Genomic DNA, 21,347 nt, shown 5'->3' on the forward strand with positions numbered 1-21,347 from the left:
GGAAGAATAGGCCTCCTGCATCAGAGAGAGGGTCTGCCTAGTTCACAATGCCAAAGAGCTGCTTCTAGGAAGGCCTCCAAGCAGGGTGTTAGCAAGGCAGTCTTCCTTAGCCACTGCTCCCTACAATAACCGGCATGCAAAGGTAGACTGTCTCTAAAGCTGGAGGCTCCATTTAGCTAACTAGCCTAGATGACTTTTAGATGATTGGGCAAATTCATGGAGAAGGCTACAGCTACTAGCCACAATGACCTGTATGCTCTGCCTACATGGTCAGAGGCAGCAATGCTTCTTAATACTGGATGCTTGGCAGACCCCTTTAGAAGAAAACATATGCTGAGAAGATGGAGGATGCTTTTGAACATGAAAGACCAGAACCTTATGGGAGATGCTCAGCATGAAACTGCAGACAAGCCCCTTTCTTCAAGGGGACCCAGAGTAAGCGGGGTGGACTCAAGAAAAGAAGCCCACAACAGCTTTTTTGACCAAGTTAGTTAGTTGGCTTCAGGACTCGACCCAAAACAATCTGGCAATAAAACAGCTGGGACGGTGACCCAAAGAGGCAGAGCCTGGCTCTCTCCCTTGGCTCAGATAGCAGCAGAATCAAGCCATGCCTTAGGTGGGGAAGTAAAATGGACACAGAATCCACATGCAGGGAGTCCATCAGCATTCCTGCCAGCCCTGCTCAGTTCAACAGGGAAATGTCCCAATGGGTCATGGCCAAAGTCACCGTCATTGCCTCTCAGGTGCTCAAGAATTTGACTTCCTTGAGCTAAGAATCTTCAGGCAGGCCTTGTGCTTTCTGAAAGGACAGCAGGAGCAGACCTCACAAGAAGACTCACTGTGAAATCGTTGCAGTGCGAAGGAACCAATGAACATAGATAAGGCCTTTTGTATTGCTTATGAATTAGGGTCCCAACTATTCCAAATAGGAAAAAAGGACAGAACTCTTTCTCAACAGGACCTCTGCATGACCTAGGAGGCCACCCTCTGTGAGGAGAGAGGGGCTCTTTCTCCTCCTCTTGATCCAAAAATGCAATCACTTTGAACTTTTTCGCAGCACCCTCAGGGTTGACCCTGGTTCCCAAAGCAATAATCGATGCAGAAACATCATTGCACAAAAATACAGACATGTGAGTATTGTAAGAAGCTTATTTAATAAATTTGGTGAGTTCCCCCCCACATTCAGAAAAAAAGCAGAGTATGAAAATTTACCAGTGGAATGTACAAAACCTTTCATGAATACGACCTTCATACAAAGAGGTGATGTTTGGTAGCTTGACAAACTCCTGCAACAGCGTACTAAACATCTGATTTATTTTATTTCATCTTGAATAAGTTCTTAAAGTAAACCTTGCAGAGTCCCAGTGCCTGGGGAAGGGAGCCTGGCACTCCCAGAGGCGGGGAGAGGTCAGAGAGGCAAGCCTGCTCCCACAGAAGTGGAGAAGGTACCAACCCTGAAGGAAGGAAGGGTCCCAAGATCTCACAGGACACAACATGCATTTCGCAACCAGAGCACACAGGTTGCCTCAAGACTTGAGTCAATGACACCAGGTGTGGGGGCAGAAAGGCCATAGAAGCAGAGCCTGTGCAACCTCCCCCCTCCCCGCCAATGGGATCCCAGTGGATCAGCTTCTGCACCCCCTAGATGCCCACTGTTCTGATGGAACATCTCAGAAGGACCCAAGTGTGACAGTGGGCAAAAAGAGAGCGATTTGTTCACAAAGCCTGGCTGGGTGGAAACTCTTCCTGGAACAGCTGACATTTGACTGGCACCTCAGCTAAGCAGAAGGTGCCAGACATCATTCACTTTGCTTAGCCATCATTATACTCCCTGCTCCCATGCCCAGACACCCTTCCTGAACAAGGCGAACACAGCTGGAATTGACAAGACACCACCCCTGGGATGTTGCCCATGTTAAGCTCCCACTCCACACAAAGAGAGAGCCCTTCCTGACAAGTCCACGACCACTGCTGCAAGGAGGAGGCCACCCAGCCCAGCTCTGCTGGACCAGGAGAAGGAGCAGGAGGCGAGTGCTGCCTACTCAGCTGCCTCCAGGAACTCCGAGGTGAAGACAGCTTCCGCGTAATCCTCACACAGGCCCTGCAGCTCCGTGGCTACGTCCGCCAAGGCTTCCTCCGTCAGCTCCTCGGCCAGGCTGCAGGGGGAGAAGCAGGAGGGAGAGACAGTCAACAGGTAGGACTACAGGCACAGAGGACTGCTGCAACTCAGCCACAATCTGCTTGCTGGGGAGGGATGCCAGAGCCTGCAAGGGTCTCCTCCTCAAATGACAAGGAAGGAGATTCCCACTAGACTTCCCTTGGAAGGGATCCCACCAGCATGTGACACAAGAGCAGGGAGTAGCCTCTGTCACACCCAATTGGGTATTGTTCTCCCTCTCTCCATTTAATCCCCACAACAATCCTGCAAGGTTGGTTAGGCTGAAAGGCAGGGACTGATCCCCAATGTCACACCTAGTGAGCGTCATGGCAGAATGACGATTTGAACTCTGGTATCTCCCAGGTCCCAGTGCAGCATGCTAAACACTATTACACACGGGCCCTCGCCTAAAGAGGACATCACAAGAATGGCCACCTTAAACCCCATTTTTCATTTCAACCCCCCTCCAACTGGGAAGCAGAAGCCCCATTTATCATCACAAAGGGACAGATTCATACGCAGATGTAAAAACAAAGGGGGTTAGGCTAGATGACCCCTGGTGTCCCTTCCAACTCCACAATTCTAATTCTATTGGGTAGTGGCTGTAGGGAAGGTTCCCTCCCAGAATTCTTTGCTTTTTCTTTTGCCATCTGCCCTGATATAGAGCTTCTGGAAAACTAGAAAGCATCCCTGCTATTTTGTGACCTAATAAAGGCTTAATAAAGGCATTGCTGTGATACAGATACTGGATCCTTCTTTGGCAGTGCATAGTGCGCCCCCTGGTGTCGTCATGAGGAATCCCAATGGATGCAACACAAGTGAAAAGAAGCCTTGTCAAGCAGACTCAACTCCTCCTCCAGTACCTCTCTGCGATTCGCCAGGGGTTGAAGCTGCCCACTGCCTCATGGGAGATGCACCTCAGGTGCTGGTTGTATCGAGCACTGTAATCGTGAATGCTCTGCAGCATGTTCTTAGGGACGGAGAGGAAGACGCCAGCCTCCTTCCGGCAGGGATGCAATGACGAAGGCGGCAGAGTCCCATTCCTGGGCTCCAGGAGCTCCTCCATCCCAGCACTCTCTTCCTCCTCCTCCGCAGCACTGGAAGCACAACCACACAAAGTGAGTGGCCGTTCCTTGGCACAGCAGGAGCCCCAAAACCAGACCCAGAAAGGTCAAGAGCCAAAGACCTAACTGGAGAAGTGCGGTGGTTGGCCACTGTGAGAACAGGATGCTGGACTACTAGATGGGTCGTTGGCCTGATCCAACAGCCAGGCTCTTCTTATGTAAAAACATCAGACTCCTCCCATGTGGTTCTTTCCTCTGCCTCTGCCTCTCTGGCCAGCCTCCCCTTTGGGCCAACAGCAGCAGCCCCTCCTGACACCAATCGTGTCTTAGCCCCTTAGGTGCCCCAGCCTGCCTCTGGTCCCTTCAGCACTGCTGCGTCCAGGACCCTCATCTCCCCTACCTCCTGGACCCTCCAGGGGAAAGAAGGCAAAAGAATCTAAGGAAGGAGGGCTCCTCTCGCTGCCACCCCTTCCCACACCATGGAAAAAGCTCATCTTCCTCTTTTGAGTGTCCTTAGTGGCTGCTTTGGAAACCAGGAATGCCAGCGTCGTCTTGCTCTGGCAGGTGCCTTCCCTAGTGACTCCCTTTCTGCCCCTCCTTCTGCCCCAGAACCCAGCAGCAGAGGGGTACCTTGAGCTGCCTTCTGATCTTCCTTTCCAACTATCACATGACCTCTAGGCTATTAGAATATTCATAAACATTCCGTGACTCCATGGCAACCCACCCAACCAGGTGGTTTTCAGCCCAATCAGCAGCGCTGATGCATTTCCTGGATCCTCTACTCACTTGGTATCCAGGGGTCTTTCCAGCACAATGTCCACTTGGGGATCTGGGTGACTCTCCCGCCTCGTGATCTGGATGGGATGGGGAGTCCCAGGCTCTTGGCCTGCCTCTGCATTTTCTCTCTCTGGGCAGTGGAGAAAAAAATCAGGAAGATGAGAAACCGTCTGCTACAACCTGGGGAGTTTTGCACACCTTTCCTCATCTGCCTTTCCTGTTCCCACATTCCTAGAGAGGCAAGTTTTTCTTCCTCTCTCATAACACTAGAACTCCTGGACATCAATGAAGATGAACATTTGAAGATTAAGAGAAAAAGAAGGACTTATTCATGCAGCACAGTTACTGTTGAATTCCTTCCCACAGGAGGCAGTGATGGCTTTGAAAGAAGATCAAATTCATGGAGGATAAGACTACTGATGGCAACTACCCATGATGGCCATGCTCTGCTTCCACAATTGGAGGCAGTAATGCTCCTGAAAAGCAGTTGCTGGAAATTGCACAAAGGGGAAATTGCTCTTGTGCTCAAATCCTGATTGAGGGTTTCCCATAATGGCTATCTGGTTGGCCACTGTGAGAACAGGATACTGGACCAGATGGGTCATTGGCCTGATCCAGCAGGCTCATCTTATGTTCTTTCCAGGAATCCTCACCTCATGGGTCACCTGCTCCAACCCAAGAACCACCCCAAGAAGCCAGTTTTCCTCTTGCAAGTCAGAGGTGGCACAACAGCAGCAACACAACCTCCAATACATGTGGAAGGAAATTGAGAAGCACATACAGAAGGCAGGGTTGTTCCTTGATCTCTTGGCATCCCCTTGCCTGCATTTTTTTGGGGGGGGGGTCTTCAGTCACCCTCTGCTCCTTTATTTCCTCCAAACCCCAAAACACAAAGCTTGACACTCACCCCATCTCTCTTGCCGACCCCAGAACTCAGCATCAGAGTAAACAATCTGGTGGTACCGCCTGCGGACGGCCTCTTGGGAGCGCTGCAGGACAGAAAAGATAATTCATTAATTCACTTCATTTATATCTCATCTTACTTTCCAAGGAGTCCAAGGTGGTGTCCATGGTTCTCCTCCTCATTTAATCCCCACAACAACCCTGTGAGGTATGTCAGGCCGGGAGGCTGTGACTGGGCCCTGGTGTCAAGAGGTAGGGCGTTTGAAAGCACACCGCCTCACTGCTATTGTTCTACGGTGAACTATCATTGTATGTGGAGACTATGCATACCATCAGATCCTGTTTGATAAGACTGTGTTTTGCAGAGTTTTGTAGGACCTTTCCATGAAAATTAATAAAAAATATTTAACCAAAAACAGGGAAGGGATTGTCTGCTATGGGACAGGGGCCTTGATGTTAAGACATCAAGCATGGCCCCAGCCATCACCTCCCTCCCCCAACCCCCGGCACACACAAGAGCAAGGCTGCCCCACTCCAGGATGCTGCTGCCTTCCATGCCAGCCAGTTCTCAAGGGCTTTTATTCAAGAAAAGCCATGGGAAGCTCCCCACCCCATAGCCTCTTCCTTCTCAAAGGAAAAAGCTCGTGCTCCAACATACCTCAATCTCCTCCATCCTTTGCAGCATCGCCTCCAGGTCAGAGGGGCTGGAGAGGGTCTCAATCTCCTCACGCTGCAGCTCGGCAAAGTCCTCCAGACCTGGACGCGGGAGACCAACGGGAGCCTGGCAACACACAAAGCAGGCGTTTGGAGCAGAATTCTCCCTACCCCGGTTTAAAGGGAGGCCCAGATCAGCCCCCATCCTGCCCCACCTGAGGCAAGGCCCTTTCATGCGCAGGCACCTGACTGTCAGGCCAGCTAGACTCTCTCATCTCTCTTCTGCCTCCATCGATGTCAAGAAGAGGCTCAGAGGAGCAGGGATATGGGGCTCAAAGCCACTGTGGACAGGCAGCAAAAGGGGTGTCTTTCGCCCAGGTTGCACCCGGGCCTTGACAATGAAGGAGGACACAAGGAGCTCTCACTGTCAGGGATCCCTGCACTGCAGGAGGTTGAACTAGATGACCCTTGGGGTCCCTTCCAATGTTTCACCTCCATGATTCCACCAAAAGTGGGCCAAGTAGCAAAACTTTCTCTGCCATGCCACATCAGCCAGGCAAGAGAGATCCCTCCATTTCCTGGCTCTTGTCCTACCTTCCCAAAATCCTGGCAGGGCAGCTCCTTCTGGCAGATGTTCCTTTCCAAGGAGCGATTCACCTTCTAAGGAAACAAGAGGACACCACAGGACTTCCTGCACAGTCCCAGACCCTTCCTGGCAGATGTGTTGTGAGGCTAAAATGCTCCTCTGAGTGGGCAAGCAAGTGATTTGGCCAATCCCCCTAGCCCCTTATAAGAGTCAGGCATGACACCTATTCCAGAGCCAGGCTGCCTATTCAAGGCAATTATCCAGGCCTTCAAACCCCTAAATAATTTGAGGCTCCCTGAAGGGCCACCCAACACCCACCAAGCCCTGCCTGAACTGGAAGAGCAGCCCCTGAGGCCGACGGCTCTGGCCCACCATTGAAAGAGTCTCTTGGGAGCCAGGGAAAAGTCCATCTCTGTGGTGTGGACCCCCTCAGGAAATCTGTGCCCCCGCTATCCTTTATGAAAACCCAAAAGCAAGTATTTTTCCAGGCTGCACTCAGGTGATTTTGGGGTTTTTTATTTTTGAAAACCATGCCAAATATTGTAGCATCCTTTGTAATTTTTACTTTTATTTCAGCACTCGGAATCTTAATAATGCTGCATTGGCTTGGCTTGCTGTAATTCGCCTTGGGAGGAGACAGACCCCAGAAGTTGGGCTGGGCATCTGTTAAATGAGAAGATGCGGTGGAAGTCCTCAACAGGAAGTGATGTCAAAGACTGTGGAGTGGGGGTGAAGGTTCCTGGCTGCTGCCTTACCTGCGCGTTTGCCAAGAGGGGCTCCAGCCGCTCCCGGACAGCTCGCTCCACCGTCTCCGCTATCTGGGCTGCAGAGGCACCATCATCCCTGGTAGCATTTCGGGGAGTCCAAACAAGAGAATTCTATAAGAATTTGGCATTTCATGTTTACCACTTCACTCCCACTTGGGGTTTTTGACAAAGGCTGGGGTCTATTTCTCCACCTCCCTACTGTTCTCTCACTGAGGGGAGCCTTCAAAACCCAAAGCAAGAATATTCCCAAGAGAACTTCCCTCCCAGGTAACTGCAAATTTAGCATGAGAAGTTTAGAGAAAGGGAAATCCACCAGAGGAGCCCCAAGTGAAACAAGATTCCAGGTCAACCTGAGCATTTCCTTTTCTGGGGCTGCTCGACTCTTTTCTTCCACCTCTGCAGCTCTCCCTGGCCTTGGCTCCCTGCCTCTGGGACTTTTCTCCGAGTGCCTGCAAGGAATTTTGGGTTTGGGCAAGAGAAGGAAAAAAAAAAGTGAGAGAAGCAATTGCTATTACTGGAGTCGTGGTTCCAACCTTGAAAAGTTGGGCATTAGCTGTAGCTAAAGTTTTGCTTTTTTTTTTTCTTTTTTCTTTTTTTTTTTTTAAAGCATGTTTATTCCAATTTTAAGATTACAGAAAAAGAAAAATAGAAAAGAGAAACAAATCACATACCTCCTACAAAAAAAAAACACTCAGTACAAAGAAAAATACAAAAGACAAAAAATCACAATAAAAAAGAATAACAAAAAAATCAAATTAAACCATTAAAACCGTTTTCCCATTTACTTATTTCCGTGACTTCCTCTCACTTCTCTGCTTTGTATTCTAATTGGAATCGTATCTCCAGCAAATCCTTCTAACCTTCTTTTCATTTACTTATTTTAACATTCGAAAGTATTTAATTCTCCTCTATCTTTATTTTACACTTCATATTTACTTATTCCATTATACTCTGTCTGCCAATACGGTCTAATATTCTTCTCCAACCTTTTCTAGCATTCTTTTATATTACAATATTTCTGAAGATATATTTTAAATTTTTTCCAGTCTTCTTCCATCGACCCTTCTTCTTGATCTCAAATTCTGCCAGTCATCTCAGCCAGTTCCATATAGTCTATCACTTTTCTCTGCCATTCTTCTCAGGTAGGCAATTCTTGTGTCTTCCAGTATTTCCCAATAAGTATTCTTGCCGCTGCTGTCGCATACATAAAGAAATTCCTGTCTTCCCTTCGCACCAATTGGCCGACCATGCCCAAGAGGAAGGCCTCTGGTTTCTTCAAGAAAGTATATTTCAATACCTTTTTTAGTTCATTATATATAATATAATAATAATAATAATTTATTATTTATACCCCGCCCATCTGGCTGGGTTTCCCCAGCCACTCTGGGCGGCTTCCAAAAGAATATTAAAATACTATGATACATCAAACATTAAAAGCTTCCCTAAACAGGGCTGCCTTCAGATGTCTTCTAAAAGTCTGGTAGTTGTTGTTCTCTTTGACATCTGGTGGGAGGGCGTTCCACAGGGAGGGCGCCACTACCGAGAAGGCCCTCTGCCTGGTTCCCTGTAACTTGGCTTCTCGCAGTGAGGGAACCGCCAGAAGGCCCTCGGTGCTGGACCTCAGTGTCCGGGTAGAACGATGGAGGTGGAGACGCTCCTTCAGGTATACTGGACCGAGGCCGTTTAGGGCTTTAAAGGTCAGCACCAACACTTTGAATTGTGCTCGGAAACGTACTGGGAGCCAATGTAGGTCTTTCAAGACCGGTGTTATATGGTCTCGGCGGCTGTTCCCAGTCACCAGTCTGGCTGCTGCATTCTGGATTAGTTGTAGTTTCCGGGTCACCTTCAAAGGTAGCCCCACGTAGAGCGCATTGCAGTAGTCCAAGCGGGAGATAACCAGAGCATGCACCACTCTGGCGAGGCAGTCCGCGGGCAGATAGGGTCTCAACCTACGTACCAGATGGAGCTGGTACACAGCTGCCCTGGACACGGATTTAACCTGTGCCTCCATGGACAGCTGTGAGTCCAAAATGACTCCCAGGCTGCGCACCTGGTCCTTCAGGGGCACGGTTACCCCATTCAGGACCAGGGAATCCCCCACACCTGCCCGCCTCCTGTCCCCCAGAAACAGTACTTCTGTCTTGTCAGGATTCAACCTCAATCTGTTTGCCGCCATCCATCCTCCAACCGCCTCCAGACACTCACACAGGACCTTCACCGCCTTCACTGGTTCTGATTTAAAGGAGAGGTAGAGCTGGGTGTCATCTGCATACTGATGAACACCCAGTCCAAACCCCCTGATGATCTCTCCCAGCGGCTTCATATAGATATTAAAAAGCACGTCCACCAAAGGTGAAAAAAAGTACCTTCATTTTCTTTACATTTCCAACATTTATTATCAGGCAGATGATAAATTTTTGCTAGCTTGACTGGGGTTAAGTACCACCTGTAAATCATTTTCATTATATTTTCTCTTAAGGCGTTACAGGCCGTAAATTTCATACCTGTGGTCCATAACCGTTCCCAGTCAGCAAACATAATATTATGCCCAACATCTTGCGCCCATTTAATCATAGCAGATTTAACCATTTCATCCTGTGTATTCCATTTCAACAGCAGATTATACATTCTTGACAGATTTTTAGTTTTAGGTTCTAACAATTCCGTTTCCAGTTTAGATTTTTCCTCCTGGAAACCAATCTTTTTATCTAAGTTAAAAACCTCCCTTATTTGATATGTAGCTAAAGTTTTGCATCGCACACTGGACAATGTGTGGAGTCCAAAAGTGCTACCTTCCCCAAACCTGGTACCTTCCTGATGTTCTGAACTACAACTCCCACCAATCCTGGATAGCACAATCGAAGGTGCCAGGTTCAATCCCCAGAAGCATCTCCAGGTAGGATTGAGAAAGGTCCTGAAACCCTGGAGAGCTTCTACCAGCTGTTTACATAACACCAAGCTGGATGGACCAAGGGCCTGACTAAGCATCTTCCTAGGGAAGGGCCACTGTCGCTCCCTAGCAAAGCCTACACATTGTATGCAGACGGTATCAGGTTCAATCCCCACCAGCATCTCCAAGGTATGACTTTTGGAGAAAGACCCCTGCCAGGAACCATGGACGGCCTCTGCTGCCAGGTAATGCCGATGAGGCTGAGCTAGATGGAGCCATATGGCCTGGATGTGGGGCAAGGTCTCTTCACACATTCCAGCAGGTACAGAAGGGGCTGCTGTGTGCTGCTCCCTGCTCAGGTAACCTGGCCGACTCCATCCCACACCGCTGCCTCAGCAGAGATGCTAACCTACCTCTGAGGTGAGGCCAGGGGGGAGGAGAGGCTGGGAGGCACCCAGGGGACCCGGCTATCGCGGGTGGGCGGCTTTGTCTCCTTGAGCCGGAAGGCGATGGTGGGCTCCTGGAAGCGGGCCTGCTTGGCCTGATGAAGCTGCATGCTTTTTGCCCTGGTAGGGGGTCTGTTTCCCTTGGGAGAAATAAATAACAGTAAGGAAAAAACATGTATTTCCAGACAGCTCAAGCAGTTCTTCTTCAAAACATGACACGCCTTTCACCTCAACTACTGTAATTCTGGAGAAGTGAAGGCCAAGACGTGACAGCATGGCAGAGGTAGTGTCTGGCAGCTCCCAAAATTAAGTCAAAAGACAGGGCGGATGATTATACGTCTGCCTACCTGCGGTCTGGTGGGGAGCAGCACGCCTCTCTTCCGGGGGGGCCTCCCCACCTCAGGGCCAGGTCTGGTCTTCACATGCCCCAGTGCCTCCCACTTGGCCTGCCCCACCACCTCTCGCTCCGGAGGGGGCAGACCCTCCAAGGCTGCCATGTCACAGGGACTGCTTCGATTGTGAGGCACCAGAAGCCCATCAGGTCCTTCATGTTCATCTAAAGGCAATGATGACAAGGCTGCTTGAGCATAGGAACTGGAAGCTCTCAGGGGCAGCCCCCAAAGGCTGAATGCCATGGACAGGCAGCAAAATCTATGGGGCGCATTTTGCTGGTTTCTCTCTCCTGGGCCACCCCACCTCCTCTTAGTTCCTTAAATTCATCCCCAGCGCACCCTAACCTATAAAAAGCATGATTCAGATTAATGATCTGCATGATTCACTAAAGAAAGGTAATAACACATTAAATTTCAAAACAATAATAATTAATTGCCCATGTTTTCAAAATGAATTAATTAAAGAAAATAGTTTTAAATGCAGCAAGATTGCTGAACTTGATCCAGTGAGGAGACTGAGAAATGATATGATAGCCATCTTCACATATCTGAAGGGCTGCCACATGGGAGATGGAGCAAGCTTGCTTTCTGCTGCTCCAGAGGGGAGGACCCAAACCAATGGCATTCAAAAGGCAAGAAAGGCAATTCTGACTCAACATCAGGAATAACTTTCTGTTGGTAGGAGTTGTTCAACAGTGGAATGGCCTCCCTTGGATTCTCCTTCACGGGAGGCTTTTAAGCAGAGGTTGGATGGCCATCTGTCATGGATGCTTGAGATTCCTGCATAGCAGGCGGTTGGACTAGATGACCCCCCAGGATCCCTTCCAATTCTACAATTCTATACCAGCTTTTCAAAGTTTTCACTGTCACTTCCAGCACCCCCCTGCTGCCGCCTTGCCTCTTGGTGCCCTCCTAGGGAATCCCACTTCTAGAGGGTGCTACTGTCAACTTTGGAAATCACTGCTCTCTTCATAGAAAAATGTATTTCTTTTTGCAAACCTCCCTCCGCAGTCAGCTTCCCCTTTCTAGACACCACAGCTGGATCACGGTCCACAAACCATCAGTCACAACACCACAAGGTTGGGCTCGCTTGGGAATCCCTCACTGCACCTCTGCCCACAATAATTATGGGGGGAAATGCCGAGATGGGCAAAACAAGGCCTCAGCAGGGGAGATCATGGCTCAAACATGTGCAAACAGGCAAAGCAACCAAGCCTCTTCAGACTCAACAACCAAAAGACCCACCAGGAAGGAGCCTCCTGGCCACTGGCGGCTTTCTCGGCTCTGAGGCAGCAGCTTTCTTCTCTCTCTTCAGCCATCGGTTTGTGTCCATCACAGAGGCGGCTTGAGACATAGAGAGACTCCCTTTCGGCCCCCCTTTCTTGGGAGACTCCTTCTTGGACAGCAGAGAATCCAAATCCTGCCATGACAATTTGCACTTCAGATTAAACATGCAAAATGGGCTCACTGCAAAGCTCAGGCACACCCTCTCGTGATCTGCCTCCAAACAGAAAGCCCCTAAACAAGCCACAGGGCTTGCCAAGCAATCCTGCACTCAAGCTTGCTCTGATATTCAGCCTTAAGAGAACTTTAGTTAAGTCCTTGCAAGTTATTCACTTGATGAAAATGTCTCCAACAGCTGCCTAAATATCAGATACTCATCTAGGAACGGAGGAAGCTGCCTTACATGGAGTCAGATCAACGGCCCATCTAGCTCAGTATTGTCAACACTGACTGGCAGCAAACGCCCTCCAGGGTTTCAGAGATAAATGCACTCCGAGCCCCACCTGGAGATGCCATTGGGGATTGAACCTGGGACCTTCTGCAGGCGAAACAGCTGCTCTACCACTGAGCGGCAACCCTTCTGTCTAATTTCAGCTGGTAACCGATTTCAGAGAGCTGGGACTACAACACTAAAAGCCCAGTTCCTAGTCCATTCCAAGTGCAACTCTGGAGCATGCAAAGTGACGCACCTCTCAGCAGTGCCCCATCTGAGGAGTTGAATTACTGGGCAGGGTCACCCAGTCCTTAGTTGTTAAATGACATTTTTACAACAGCCGTTTAAAAAACAAAGGCTGTAGCAAACATCCCTTCAAAACAGGCTGCCAGGAGGTGATCTCAGTTCTTTGCATAGCCACAAAAGAGCAGGTTAAAATAGGTATGGTGGCCGCTTTGTCCTTGTATCCCAAACCTGGAGGCCATGAAGTGATGCCCTCCTTCCACTGGCCCCGGACTCATTTGTGGGGGGGCTGGATTTCCCCATGGGAGGCAGAGCTCCTCATCTCTCCCTCCTCAGCCGCAAATGCTACACCCCCCACCAACCAAAGGAGCAATGACACCTGACCTCGATCTGCAGCAGGAGGTCAACGACTCTGTCGGGAAGGGAGGAGGAGTCTGTCTCGAGGCGGGCGGAGCAGAGGGAGAGCTGCCGGATGAGGTGGCCCAGCTCTTTGCAGTGGGCTGGGACTGGCTGCTCCTCTGGCTGGTCAGCAAAACGGGAGGCAAAGACCTGCAGGGCCCGGACGGCTCCCCGGTGGGCTGCTGCCAGCCTGGCCATGGCACGTGACTGCATCACAAAGGGAGGGAGGGTGAGAAAGAACTGAGGTTAGCTGGGCAGCCATGAGGAGAGGGCTGCTCTGAGTCAGGGCTCTTTTCCAAAACTGGAAAGGTTGGCTTACTCTCTGCTGCTCCAGAGGGGAGCATTTGAACGACAAGAAAGGAGAGTCCAACTAAACATTAGGAAGAACGTTCCGATGGGAAGAGCTGTTTGACAGTGGAAAGATCTCCCTTGGAAGGTAGTAGATTCTCCTTCATTGAAGGTTTTTAAAGAGAGATTAGGAAGCCATCTGTCAGGGATTCTTTAGCTGTGAATCCTGCATAGAGTTGGAATAGATGACCCTTGGGGTCCCTTACAATTTTGTAATTTCTGGTCAAGGAAAGAAGCCAAGGATGCAAGAGCTTCACAGCAACACCAGGAGCAGAAGGTAGTAACAGAGGGGAAGTCTATCCCTAGCTGAATAGGATCATAGATTTTCGTCTATTAAGCACATCATTTTTATTCGTCTCTTTTTTGTTGATAATAAAATTCTTTTAAAAATGAGGTGGTTACAGAAGAAATCTGCCACAACGCTTTTGAGGAGGCTCCAGCCTGGCCTGCCTCACTGATCTTCCCACAGACTCTCCAGGGCAATTTCCATCTCTTACCTTCTTTGTGTGCTTTATTTTACGAGGGCTCAGCTTCTCCAGGTCATCCTCTATTTCTTTTACCTGTTTCAAGAACGTTGCAAACAAATTAGGTAGATAAATCATGAGGAAACTCGAATTCAAAGTGCTTGGTTTGCTGGTTCAGGTGAGAAGTTCTGACGTCCAGAGAAGCTTCTGCCCAAGGTAGGCAGAGCTGAAATCCAGGCCGCCCCACCCAGCTCCACAGCTACTAGCATGCTGCCCCCTGGGGCTCGTTCTGACCTGTTGCTGGAGCACATACAGCATCCGGGCAGAGCGCACGGCCTGCTCCTGCCTCCGGATCTGGACGCGGCGCTCTTCATCAGGATCCAAAATTTCCTCACTTCTCTCTGAGGGGGGGGAAATGTTTAGCAAACACAAATGAGGGGGATAGGTGTGGAAATTTTGAAGAAGAAAACAGAAAAAGCTGGCACAAAACCCCCAGTCGAGAGGGAAGGGTGATGAGAGACACCTTCCTCCCAGTTGGACACAAGGCTGCCTGGAAACAGCTCCACTTCCAGAAAATGTCCCAATGGCACTTTCCCCTCGCCCAAGGCAAAAAGCTAAAACTCAGTTCAAGGTGGCAACTCTGAACTGCTTCCCCAGGAGGAAATGTGAAAGGAGTTGTCCAAATTTGTTATTATGTTGTTATTTATTTATTACATTTATATGCCACCTTTTCCTCCAATGACCTTAAGGTGGTGGTGGTGCATGGTTCTCCTCCTCACCACAACCCTGGCAAGGCAGTTTAGGCTGAGAAATAGTGACTGGCCCAAGCCATATAGGGGGATTTGAACCCTGGTTTCCCAGGTCACAGTCTGACACTTTGACCACTACAAGCGACTTCCAATTTACGCAAATTTAACTTTTGTGCGCGGGGAGCCAGAACGTAATGCCTACATAAATGGGGAGCATTCCACTACACCTCCAGCTCATGAGGAGACCTTCCCTGGAGCCCAAAGGGTACGTCCTCCAAACTCTGGGGAGGGACTCAAAAAGCATTGCTGCCTCTGACCATGGAGGCTTAGAACAGTCATCATGGCTAGCAGGCGTTGAGAGCCCTTTCCTCCATGAAGTTCTCTCACCTCTCCTCACCAGTTCGTCAATCTTCTGGATGTAGTTCTGAAGCTCCTTCTGCAGCCGCCTGACCTCCAGCGTGCTTCTGTCTTCCTCCCTCTTGAAGGCTGGGGGAGGCCCGGGGCCCGGATCACGGGTGGGGGGCGAGTCAGAGAGAGAAGGGTCCGACTTCACCCGGGAGGGTGTGTAGAGGTAGACCTTGGCTCCAGAGCTGGTAGTCTCCACCTTGGGGCAGCAGCCCGGCTGACGTCCAAAATTCAAGTGAGACTTTGCAACTACACTGCCAGACTTCTTTCCCTGAAGAGAGGTGGCTAGAGGGCCCTTCTCCCCCTTGGAGAAGTGCTGCCTCACCTGCTCCTCCAGGTGCCGTCGCTTCATGTCCCTCCTGGCCAGCTGCACGGCTAAGTTGAGCTTCTCTTCAGAGACAATGGAAAATGCCATGGAACCCTGTGAGCTGAGCCCATCGCCAGCTCCTGGATCCCGTCTAGCCTCTGGCTGCGCCAGCTTCTCTATGATGATTGGGCGAGGATTGCTGTAGCGGACAGCCAAGTTCTCTGGCAGGGCAGGAGCATCCCGACTGAACTGGAGCTGTGCCAAACATTAAACAGCAAGTGTCAGCAAGGGGGGAAAGGTACAAGTTTTGGGCCCATCACCCACTTTTTTTTAGTATATCATTCTTTTAACTTTTTGAATGTCTTATTGTTGCTAATTTTTCTTTGTGATAATTCTAGTGTTTTATCTTCGTTGAAAACTATTTTGAGGCTGTTTACAATCAAGTGGTGTATAAGTTTTATAAACATATAGCAAAAGCAACATGCCCAACTAGTTAGGCCAGAGACCTGGCAGGTTGGCACCCAAACCACAAAGCAAAGGCATCGCCCAGTACCTGCATTGTACTCTGAGGGGCTCTTCCATCACTTTTGTCTGGCTGTAAATGAGATGCTGAAGGAACGCCGACCGGTGCTGGCTTCTGTGGCCCCATCACACCCGACAGAGCAGTGATAAGGGTACTGCTGAAATACTGAGAGGAAATGAAAATATAAGAACTGACACCAGCATGCATTATATTTCATAAACTATAAATATCTAAAGGGTGGAGCTCAAATGATCTTTTTTATATATGACATGGTTTTATTATACAAATAAGGCACATGACCACTCAGTGCCATCAACATATACAGCTATCTGTCTCATTTAAGACTAAATAGAACCTTTATTCTCAAGAATAATGGAACTCACAGATGGAGAATACAAATAGTAAAGATTTATAAAAATGAAGTAAAATGAGTTTATACTTTGTTTCCTCTTCGGAGCTGTGCTATATCTTTGTACTTTTGTCCTCCCAGGCTGTGACATTTTATGATTTAAATCAGTTAGTTCTTAGTTTTCTTTCTATTATGCCTGCACTTGTGCTAACTCAATTAAATTTAAAAAGAAAAATGGAGGGGGAAGAACTGCCTCCAGTATATGCTCACTTTTCTCAAGACTATTCTCTTACTGTTCACCTTTCAGGCAAAAGAAGATACAAATTTCCTAAGCCTGCCCAGATGCACAACCCACTCTCCCAAAATGCTGCCTCGGCACATAAAATGCTCAAAGGAGAAATGGAAATAAGGGCTGACCACGTACAAAGGAGAAGAGCACAAAGAGGCTGGTTGGATAATAATAATAATAATAATAATAATAAATTTTATTTATATCCCGCCCTCCCCAGCCAAAGCCGGGCTCAGGCTCACCAAGCTGAGCCCAAACAGCAACTTGGGGTCCCTGGAAAATCCTGCAACAAACAAAGAAACAACCTCTCCTGTTGCTTGCCTTGGCTCCAGGGTCTGGTATTCAAGAGAAGGGCTGCCTCCTGCACTTTGTATAGCCATTAAGAAGAAGAGGAGAAGTAGGAAGAGAAAGCAACATTGCAGAGGGCACCCATAAAGATTCCTTCTATACAATTCCATGAGAGAGAAGGTGCAGGTGGCCTGCAGCTCCTCCTGCCCTGCCCCCTGGCATTTGTGCCTGCTCAGTTACCAGATCTGTGGAAGGGCTACTTTAAGAAGAAGCTGGTATCCATGTCTCACAACCTCACAGTGCAAAGCAGAGGGCTCAAATGGACACAAGCAACAGGCTGCTTCCTCTCTGCGTGGGGCATGAGGACAGCCAGTACGTTATTCTGGGCCCTCCTGAGCAGAAGGCAGAGCCTGCCCACTGTCTCCCCAGCTTATCTGAAGCTGCAGGCTACAAAACAAAGGCAAAGGCAGCCAGCCCCTCTATATGGAGGCAAAGTGGCCCCTACCGTATCCCATGCTGGTTGGACTACATAGGAGTGTTCTGTTGGCTCCTGCCCCCTAAAAAGACACAGCCTCTTGTAGTTGCCCGGGGATCTGGGAGCTCCCTTCTTGACCTGGACTCCTGGCTGCACATGGGCTACTTCCCTCGAGAGCCTGCGAGGTCCCACGAAACTGGGGAACTGGAAGAGGCTAGGCCAGGCCCTCTGCCGCCGCCCACACACCCACCCACAAGGTCGCTGCAAGCTCTTCGTGTCTCTTGACGACGGACAGCTTGTGAGGTGGCGGGTGCGCAGGACATGAGGCCCAGCCGTTATCACCCTTGTGCTAGGCGGAAACGCAAGGAGATGTAACACACCCCACTGGGTCAACCGGGCGAAACAGCATAAACTGGCCGGCTGAGGAAAGCGAAGGAAGCCTCCATGCTCAGGGGCAGTCTATCTCTCTCCCTCCCTGACCTCCTTCGCACGTACCAGGGAGCCCTGCGGCCAATGTGTGTCGGGCCCGGCCTGCCTTCCTCGGTTTCCCCCTCGAAGGAGGAGGCCGAGGCGGACCCCGCCAGCAGTAATGCCGCCGCCACCGCCGGACGGCCGAAGAGAAACCGCGCTATGGCCGACGCCGCTTCCCTCTTCTCTCCATGGTTTCCCTGGGAACCGCGAGCCGCGAAGGCCGCCGGGAAACGGCTGGGGAAGTACGGGGGCCGACGAGAGACATCCTAGAGTACAAGGGAAAGGAGGACCTGCTCGCATGTCCCCGCGCGGCCGCCGTCGTGACCGCGCCCCTCGGTGGGCGGAGCCTTCCTGGTCTACTTTCGCCTTCCGGGTCTGCTTTTTCCTGCCTGACGCCGCGCGTGTCGATCCGCCATGAGAGGCTACGAAGAGGTGGCGGTGAGCGGCTACGAGGAGTTCTCGGCCGCAATCCAGGAGCGCCGCGACCGGCAGATCTTCGCTTACTTCAGCGGCACGAAGGACCCGCAGACCGGCACCAGCTGGTGCCCGGACTGCGTCACTGGTGCGGCATCCTCCTCCTCCTGATATGTACAAATTTGCATGTTTGCATGAGGGAGGGGCAGCCGCTGCTCCGAATCTTGCCCCTCCCTCTCTGCGCCTCAGTCTTCCTCCTCCGCCCCATTCTGTAAAATGGGTACAATAACGCCGGCCGACCTTGCTAGGCTGTTGTGCCAATCCGTTTTATTTATTCACGTAAAAGTTATTTCTAAACTGTTTCCTGGCTGGGGAAAAAAAGACCCCGTCTAAAACTGCATGCTGCATGCAGAATTACACCATCTGAGGTGTGGGTTTTCCCTAGGGAAGCGATGAGGCAGGGGGCGCTGGAGGTGAAAATGGGTATCAGGCTTTGAAACGCTGGTATCACTGGATCAAGTTAAACAGTTTTGCTGAACTAATTCAACTAGTTTTAATTGGATATTTAACAAATGTGCATTTTTTTCTCATTTTGAATTATGTTGTGGGTCATGCAAACCACTGTTTCAGGTAGGGAGCTCTGGTGATTAATTTGGAACAAGGTGGGCAATGGCCCCAAAATGTTTGGGAACCACTGCAGTAAAGCAGTGACTTGAGAGAACCCCCTTGATGCACATTAATGCACTCTAAAGTGTTATGGCTACCCAAAAAGCCCCCATGCTGTGAACCCAACAGGAATGATCCAGCCCCAACTGGGCTCCCTGCAAGGGAGAGGAGGGGGTTGCTAGTAGCTTCAGGGTGTGTTAGAAGTGTCTGGCGTTATCACATGGGTTGGTAAGCAGGCTGCTTTTGCTTTCTTTCAGCGGAGCCCATTGTGCGGGCAGAGCTCAAGCACCTGCCAGAAGGATCAGTGTTCATTTACTGCCAAGTAGGAGAAAGAGCTTAGTAAGTATAACGTGGAGCGAGTGGGGGAGCATGCAGAGCACGGATTTTGAGCCAATCCAGTGCTGGGTCTTGTTCATGCAAAAGGCTCTTTAAGTGAGCTCTGCCAGCTTTTAGGGATGGCTGTTGTAGAAAGCAGGACAGACAAATCCCCGTGTTGCCGCCCCCCCACGTTGCACCTATTCACACAAAAATGGACACTTAATTTATCCTAGTTCAAATAAAGTCCTTGCTTGTACAGGTTTGCTTGGAAGTCACTTCTTTCTCTACCAAGGTATAATTATTATGATCATTGTCATAATTATACTTCAAACAGTATCAAGGTGACTCACAATAAAAGAAATCTAGTCAAAATGAAAAATTACATAAGGAATTTAATTTGACCACCAAGAAGCAATAATCAAGCTACAGGCACACCCCTCCTTACAGGATCTCTATTAAAAGCAACCAGACAGAAAAGTCTTCCAAAACAGCAAATAAAAATTAACTTTCAAATGCCTGAGAAAGAAGCCTGATTGGCATTTAAAATATGTTATTCTGGTTTTCATTGAGGAGTGCATTTAATGAGGTGGTGATTACACCTGAGAATGCCCAATCTCTCTCTATGCCAGAAGGGGGCGCTTGGACTGCCTGGCCAAACCATAAGGTTTGGGGTCTGGAAATATCCCCTGCGCCACCTCTCATTTTCTCAGGGCATTTAGCCTTTAAGGTGAGACTCCTCCCCCCTCCCAGGTCACAAGTAATTAGTCCTCACAGATTAATCTTAATAAAATTTCCCGCCTCAAAACCTTCATGCCTTTTAACCCAATGCCTTTTAAAACTATTACCCATTTTTATTCCCCCCCCCCCAGTTGGAAAGATCCCAACAATGAATTCAGAAAGAATCTTCACTTAACTGGAGTGCCTACGCTACTTAAATATGGGACTGTAAGTATTTTCAAATGTGATGAATGATGGCTTGGAATCCACATTGACATGGTCGGAGGGCTCTATTTGAGTATTGCAAACAATTTTTCATGTTTCTTAAAACTGTCTCTTTAGAACTGTGCTCTTATGCTTCCTGAAAAACTGTGCAAATGTCTACAAATCCATGCAGTTTTTGTTTTTTTAAAAAAGATTCAGCTCATGTTTACATACTCAGTGTGAAGACGCACTGTGTTCAGAGCACCAGATTCAGACTGACTCCCAAGTAAACATGAGTACAGACCATTAAGTTAGTCTCTTGTTACAGCTGAATTACCTCTCAGCACTTGTAGCTGGAGCCAATTTGACTTGGAAAATAAGATCCCTGCATGACTTAGCTTTGGACTCTGCTACACACTTGTTAACCAATGATTAAATGTTTCACAACATTTCCCTTTAGGTGCCAAGCTGCTCATTTAGAAAGATATAAAGCAACCTTGTAGTCAGTGTGGACTTCAAGCTGTGTAGCTTATTCAAAAGCCTGGCAGTGTGCCAAAGTAGGAAAGGATACTTACTTACAGGAGGACTTTAATCTCCTGCAGCTTTTCTTAACCACTTACAGTACAATGTTTGTTTCAGCCTCAGAAGTTGGTGGAACAGGAATGCTTTAAGCCAGACCTCGTGAGGATGCTGTTCACAGAAGACTAAGTTGTTTCCGCTCTAATGAAAAGAGTTTGCTGCTACCAGCTGAGGACCTGACCAGAATTCCTTGAGAGGAGACCAATCATGTCTTAAAATACAGACAAATGAAGTTTGCAGCCTGCAAGCCAATTAAGTTAAATAAATTTTTCTTTGATTTAGTGAGTACCATCCTATGATAGTGTATCATCAAACTGAAGCCGATATGTGATGTGTTAACAATGTGAAGTACACAGAGTTTTTATAAACAAGAAGACAGGTCCTTGCCCTCAAGGATCTTACAATCAAAGTCAGACAACAGGGGAGAATTAAGGCTAGGAAAAATGGAGACAGCAGCTACAATGAAACTTCAAGTGGGAAACAAAAATTTAAGTCAAAAGGTCTCAGACAAAGGTGGTTTTTGAAAGGGACGTGATTGAAATACACAAGTAGCCAGTGTCCTCAAATCAACAAGGCGAACCAACAGCAAAGTCTGTTGCTTAGCTATTGCTATGGAATGTCACTGCCTTTAGAAGCATCACATGCCACTTTTGGCTGAAAACCTGCAGAAAGTTATAGCCCATCACATCCCCACTGAGCTGAAGTATGAAACGCAAGAGAGGATTTTTTATCATGCAGCTGGAAGTGGTTCTCACTGACCAGTTACATCTTGCACAGTTACATCT

General features: G+C 49.0%; 2 protein-coding genes across 4 annotated transcripts; one reads left to right on the forward strand and one right to left on the reverse strand.

The window, feature by feature from the left end:
• Positions 1–1,135: 1,135 nt before the first annotated feature.
• Positions 1,136–17,979, reverse strand: KIAA0753 (the record flags this gene model as incomplete). Of its 3 annotated transcripts, none has more annotated exons than XM_080984087.1 (17): positions 1,136–2,156; positions 3,022–3,255; positions 4,009–4,129; positions 4,907–4,988; positions 5,561–5,683; positions 6,151–6,216; positions 6,898–6,985; positions 7,260–7,358; positions 10,213–10,385; positions 10,593–10,801; positions 11,883–12,057; positions 12,982–13,203; positions 13,842–13,904; positions 14,103–14,209; positions 14,945–15,524; positions 15,823–15,957; positions 17,689–17,979. In XM_080984087.1, the coding sequence occupies 17 exons, from the start codon at positions 17,962–17,964 to the stop codon at positions 2,039–2,041; spliced, it is 2,871 nt and encodes a 956-aa protein (XP_080840213.1). In that variant the 3' UTR covers positions 1,136–2,038. The 3 variants fall into 3 exon arrangements, with proteins under 3 accessions (XP_080840213.1, XP_080840215.1, XP_080840214.1); XM_080984089.1 differs by having other exon boundaries at positions 6,898–6,994; positions 17,689–17,964; XM_080984088.1 differs by lacking the exon at positions 17,689–17,979 and adding an exon at positions 17,224–17,508 and having other exon boundaries at positions 6,898–6,994.
• Positions 17,980–18,016: 37 nt separating this feature from the next.
• Positions 18,017–20,858, forward strand: TXNDC17 (thioredoxin domain containing 17). Its single transcript, XM_080984092.1, has 4 exons — positions 18,017–18,226; positions 19,002–19,083; positions 19,932–20,007; positions 20,623–20,858. The coding sequence occupies exons 1-4, from the start codon at positions 18,079–18,081 to the stop codon at positions 20,689–20,691; spliced, it is 375 nt and encodes a 124-aa protein (XP_080840218.1). The 5' UTR covers positions 18,017–18,078; the 3' UTR covers positions 20,692–20,858.
• Positions 20,859–21,347: the final 489 nt, after the last annotated feature.

This window comes from Podarcis pityusensis, assembly GCF_964106645.2.
Source record: "Podarcis pityusensis genome assembly, chromosome: 15".
Lineage (NCBI taxonomy): Eukaryota > Metazoa > Chordata > Lepidosauria > Squamata > Lacertidae > Podarcis > Podarcis pityusensis.

Bases quoted from the DNA above. Each gene is read 5' to 3' on its own strand.
- TXNDC17 (XM_080984092.1), top strand. From the start codon at position 18,079: ATGAGAGGCTACGAAGAGGTGGCGGTGAGCGGCTACGAGGAGTTCTCG. The intron at 18,227-19,001 runs GTGCGGCATCCT...GCTTTCTTTCAG, and splicing joins GTGCCCGGACTGCGTCACTG to CGGAGCCCATTGTGCGGGCA. The intron at 20,008-20,622 runs GTAAGTATTTTC...TGTTTGTTTCAG, and splicing joins CGCTACTTAAATATGGGACT to CCTCAGAAGTTGGTGGAACA.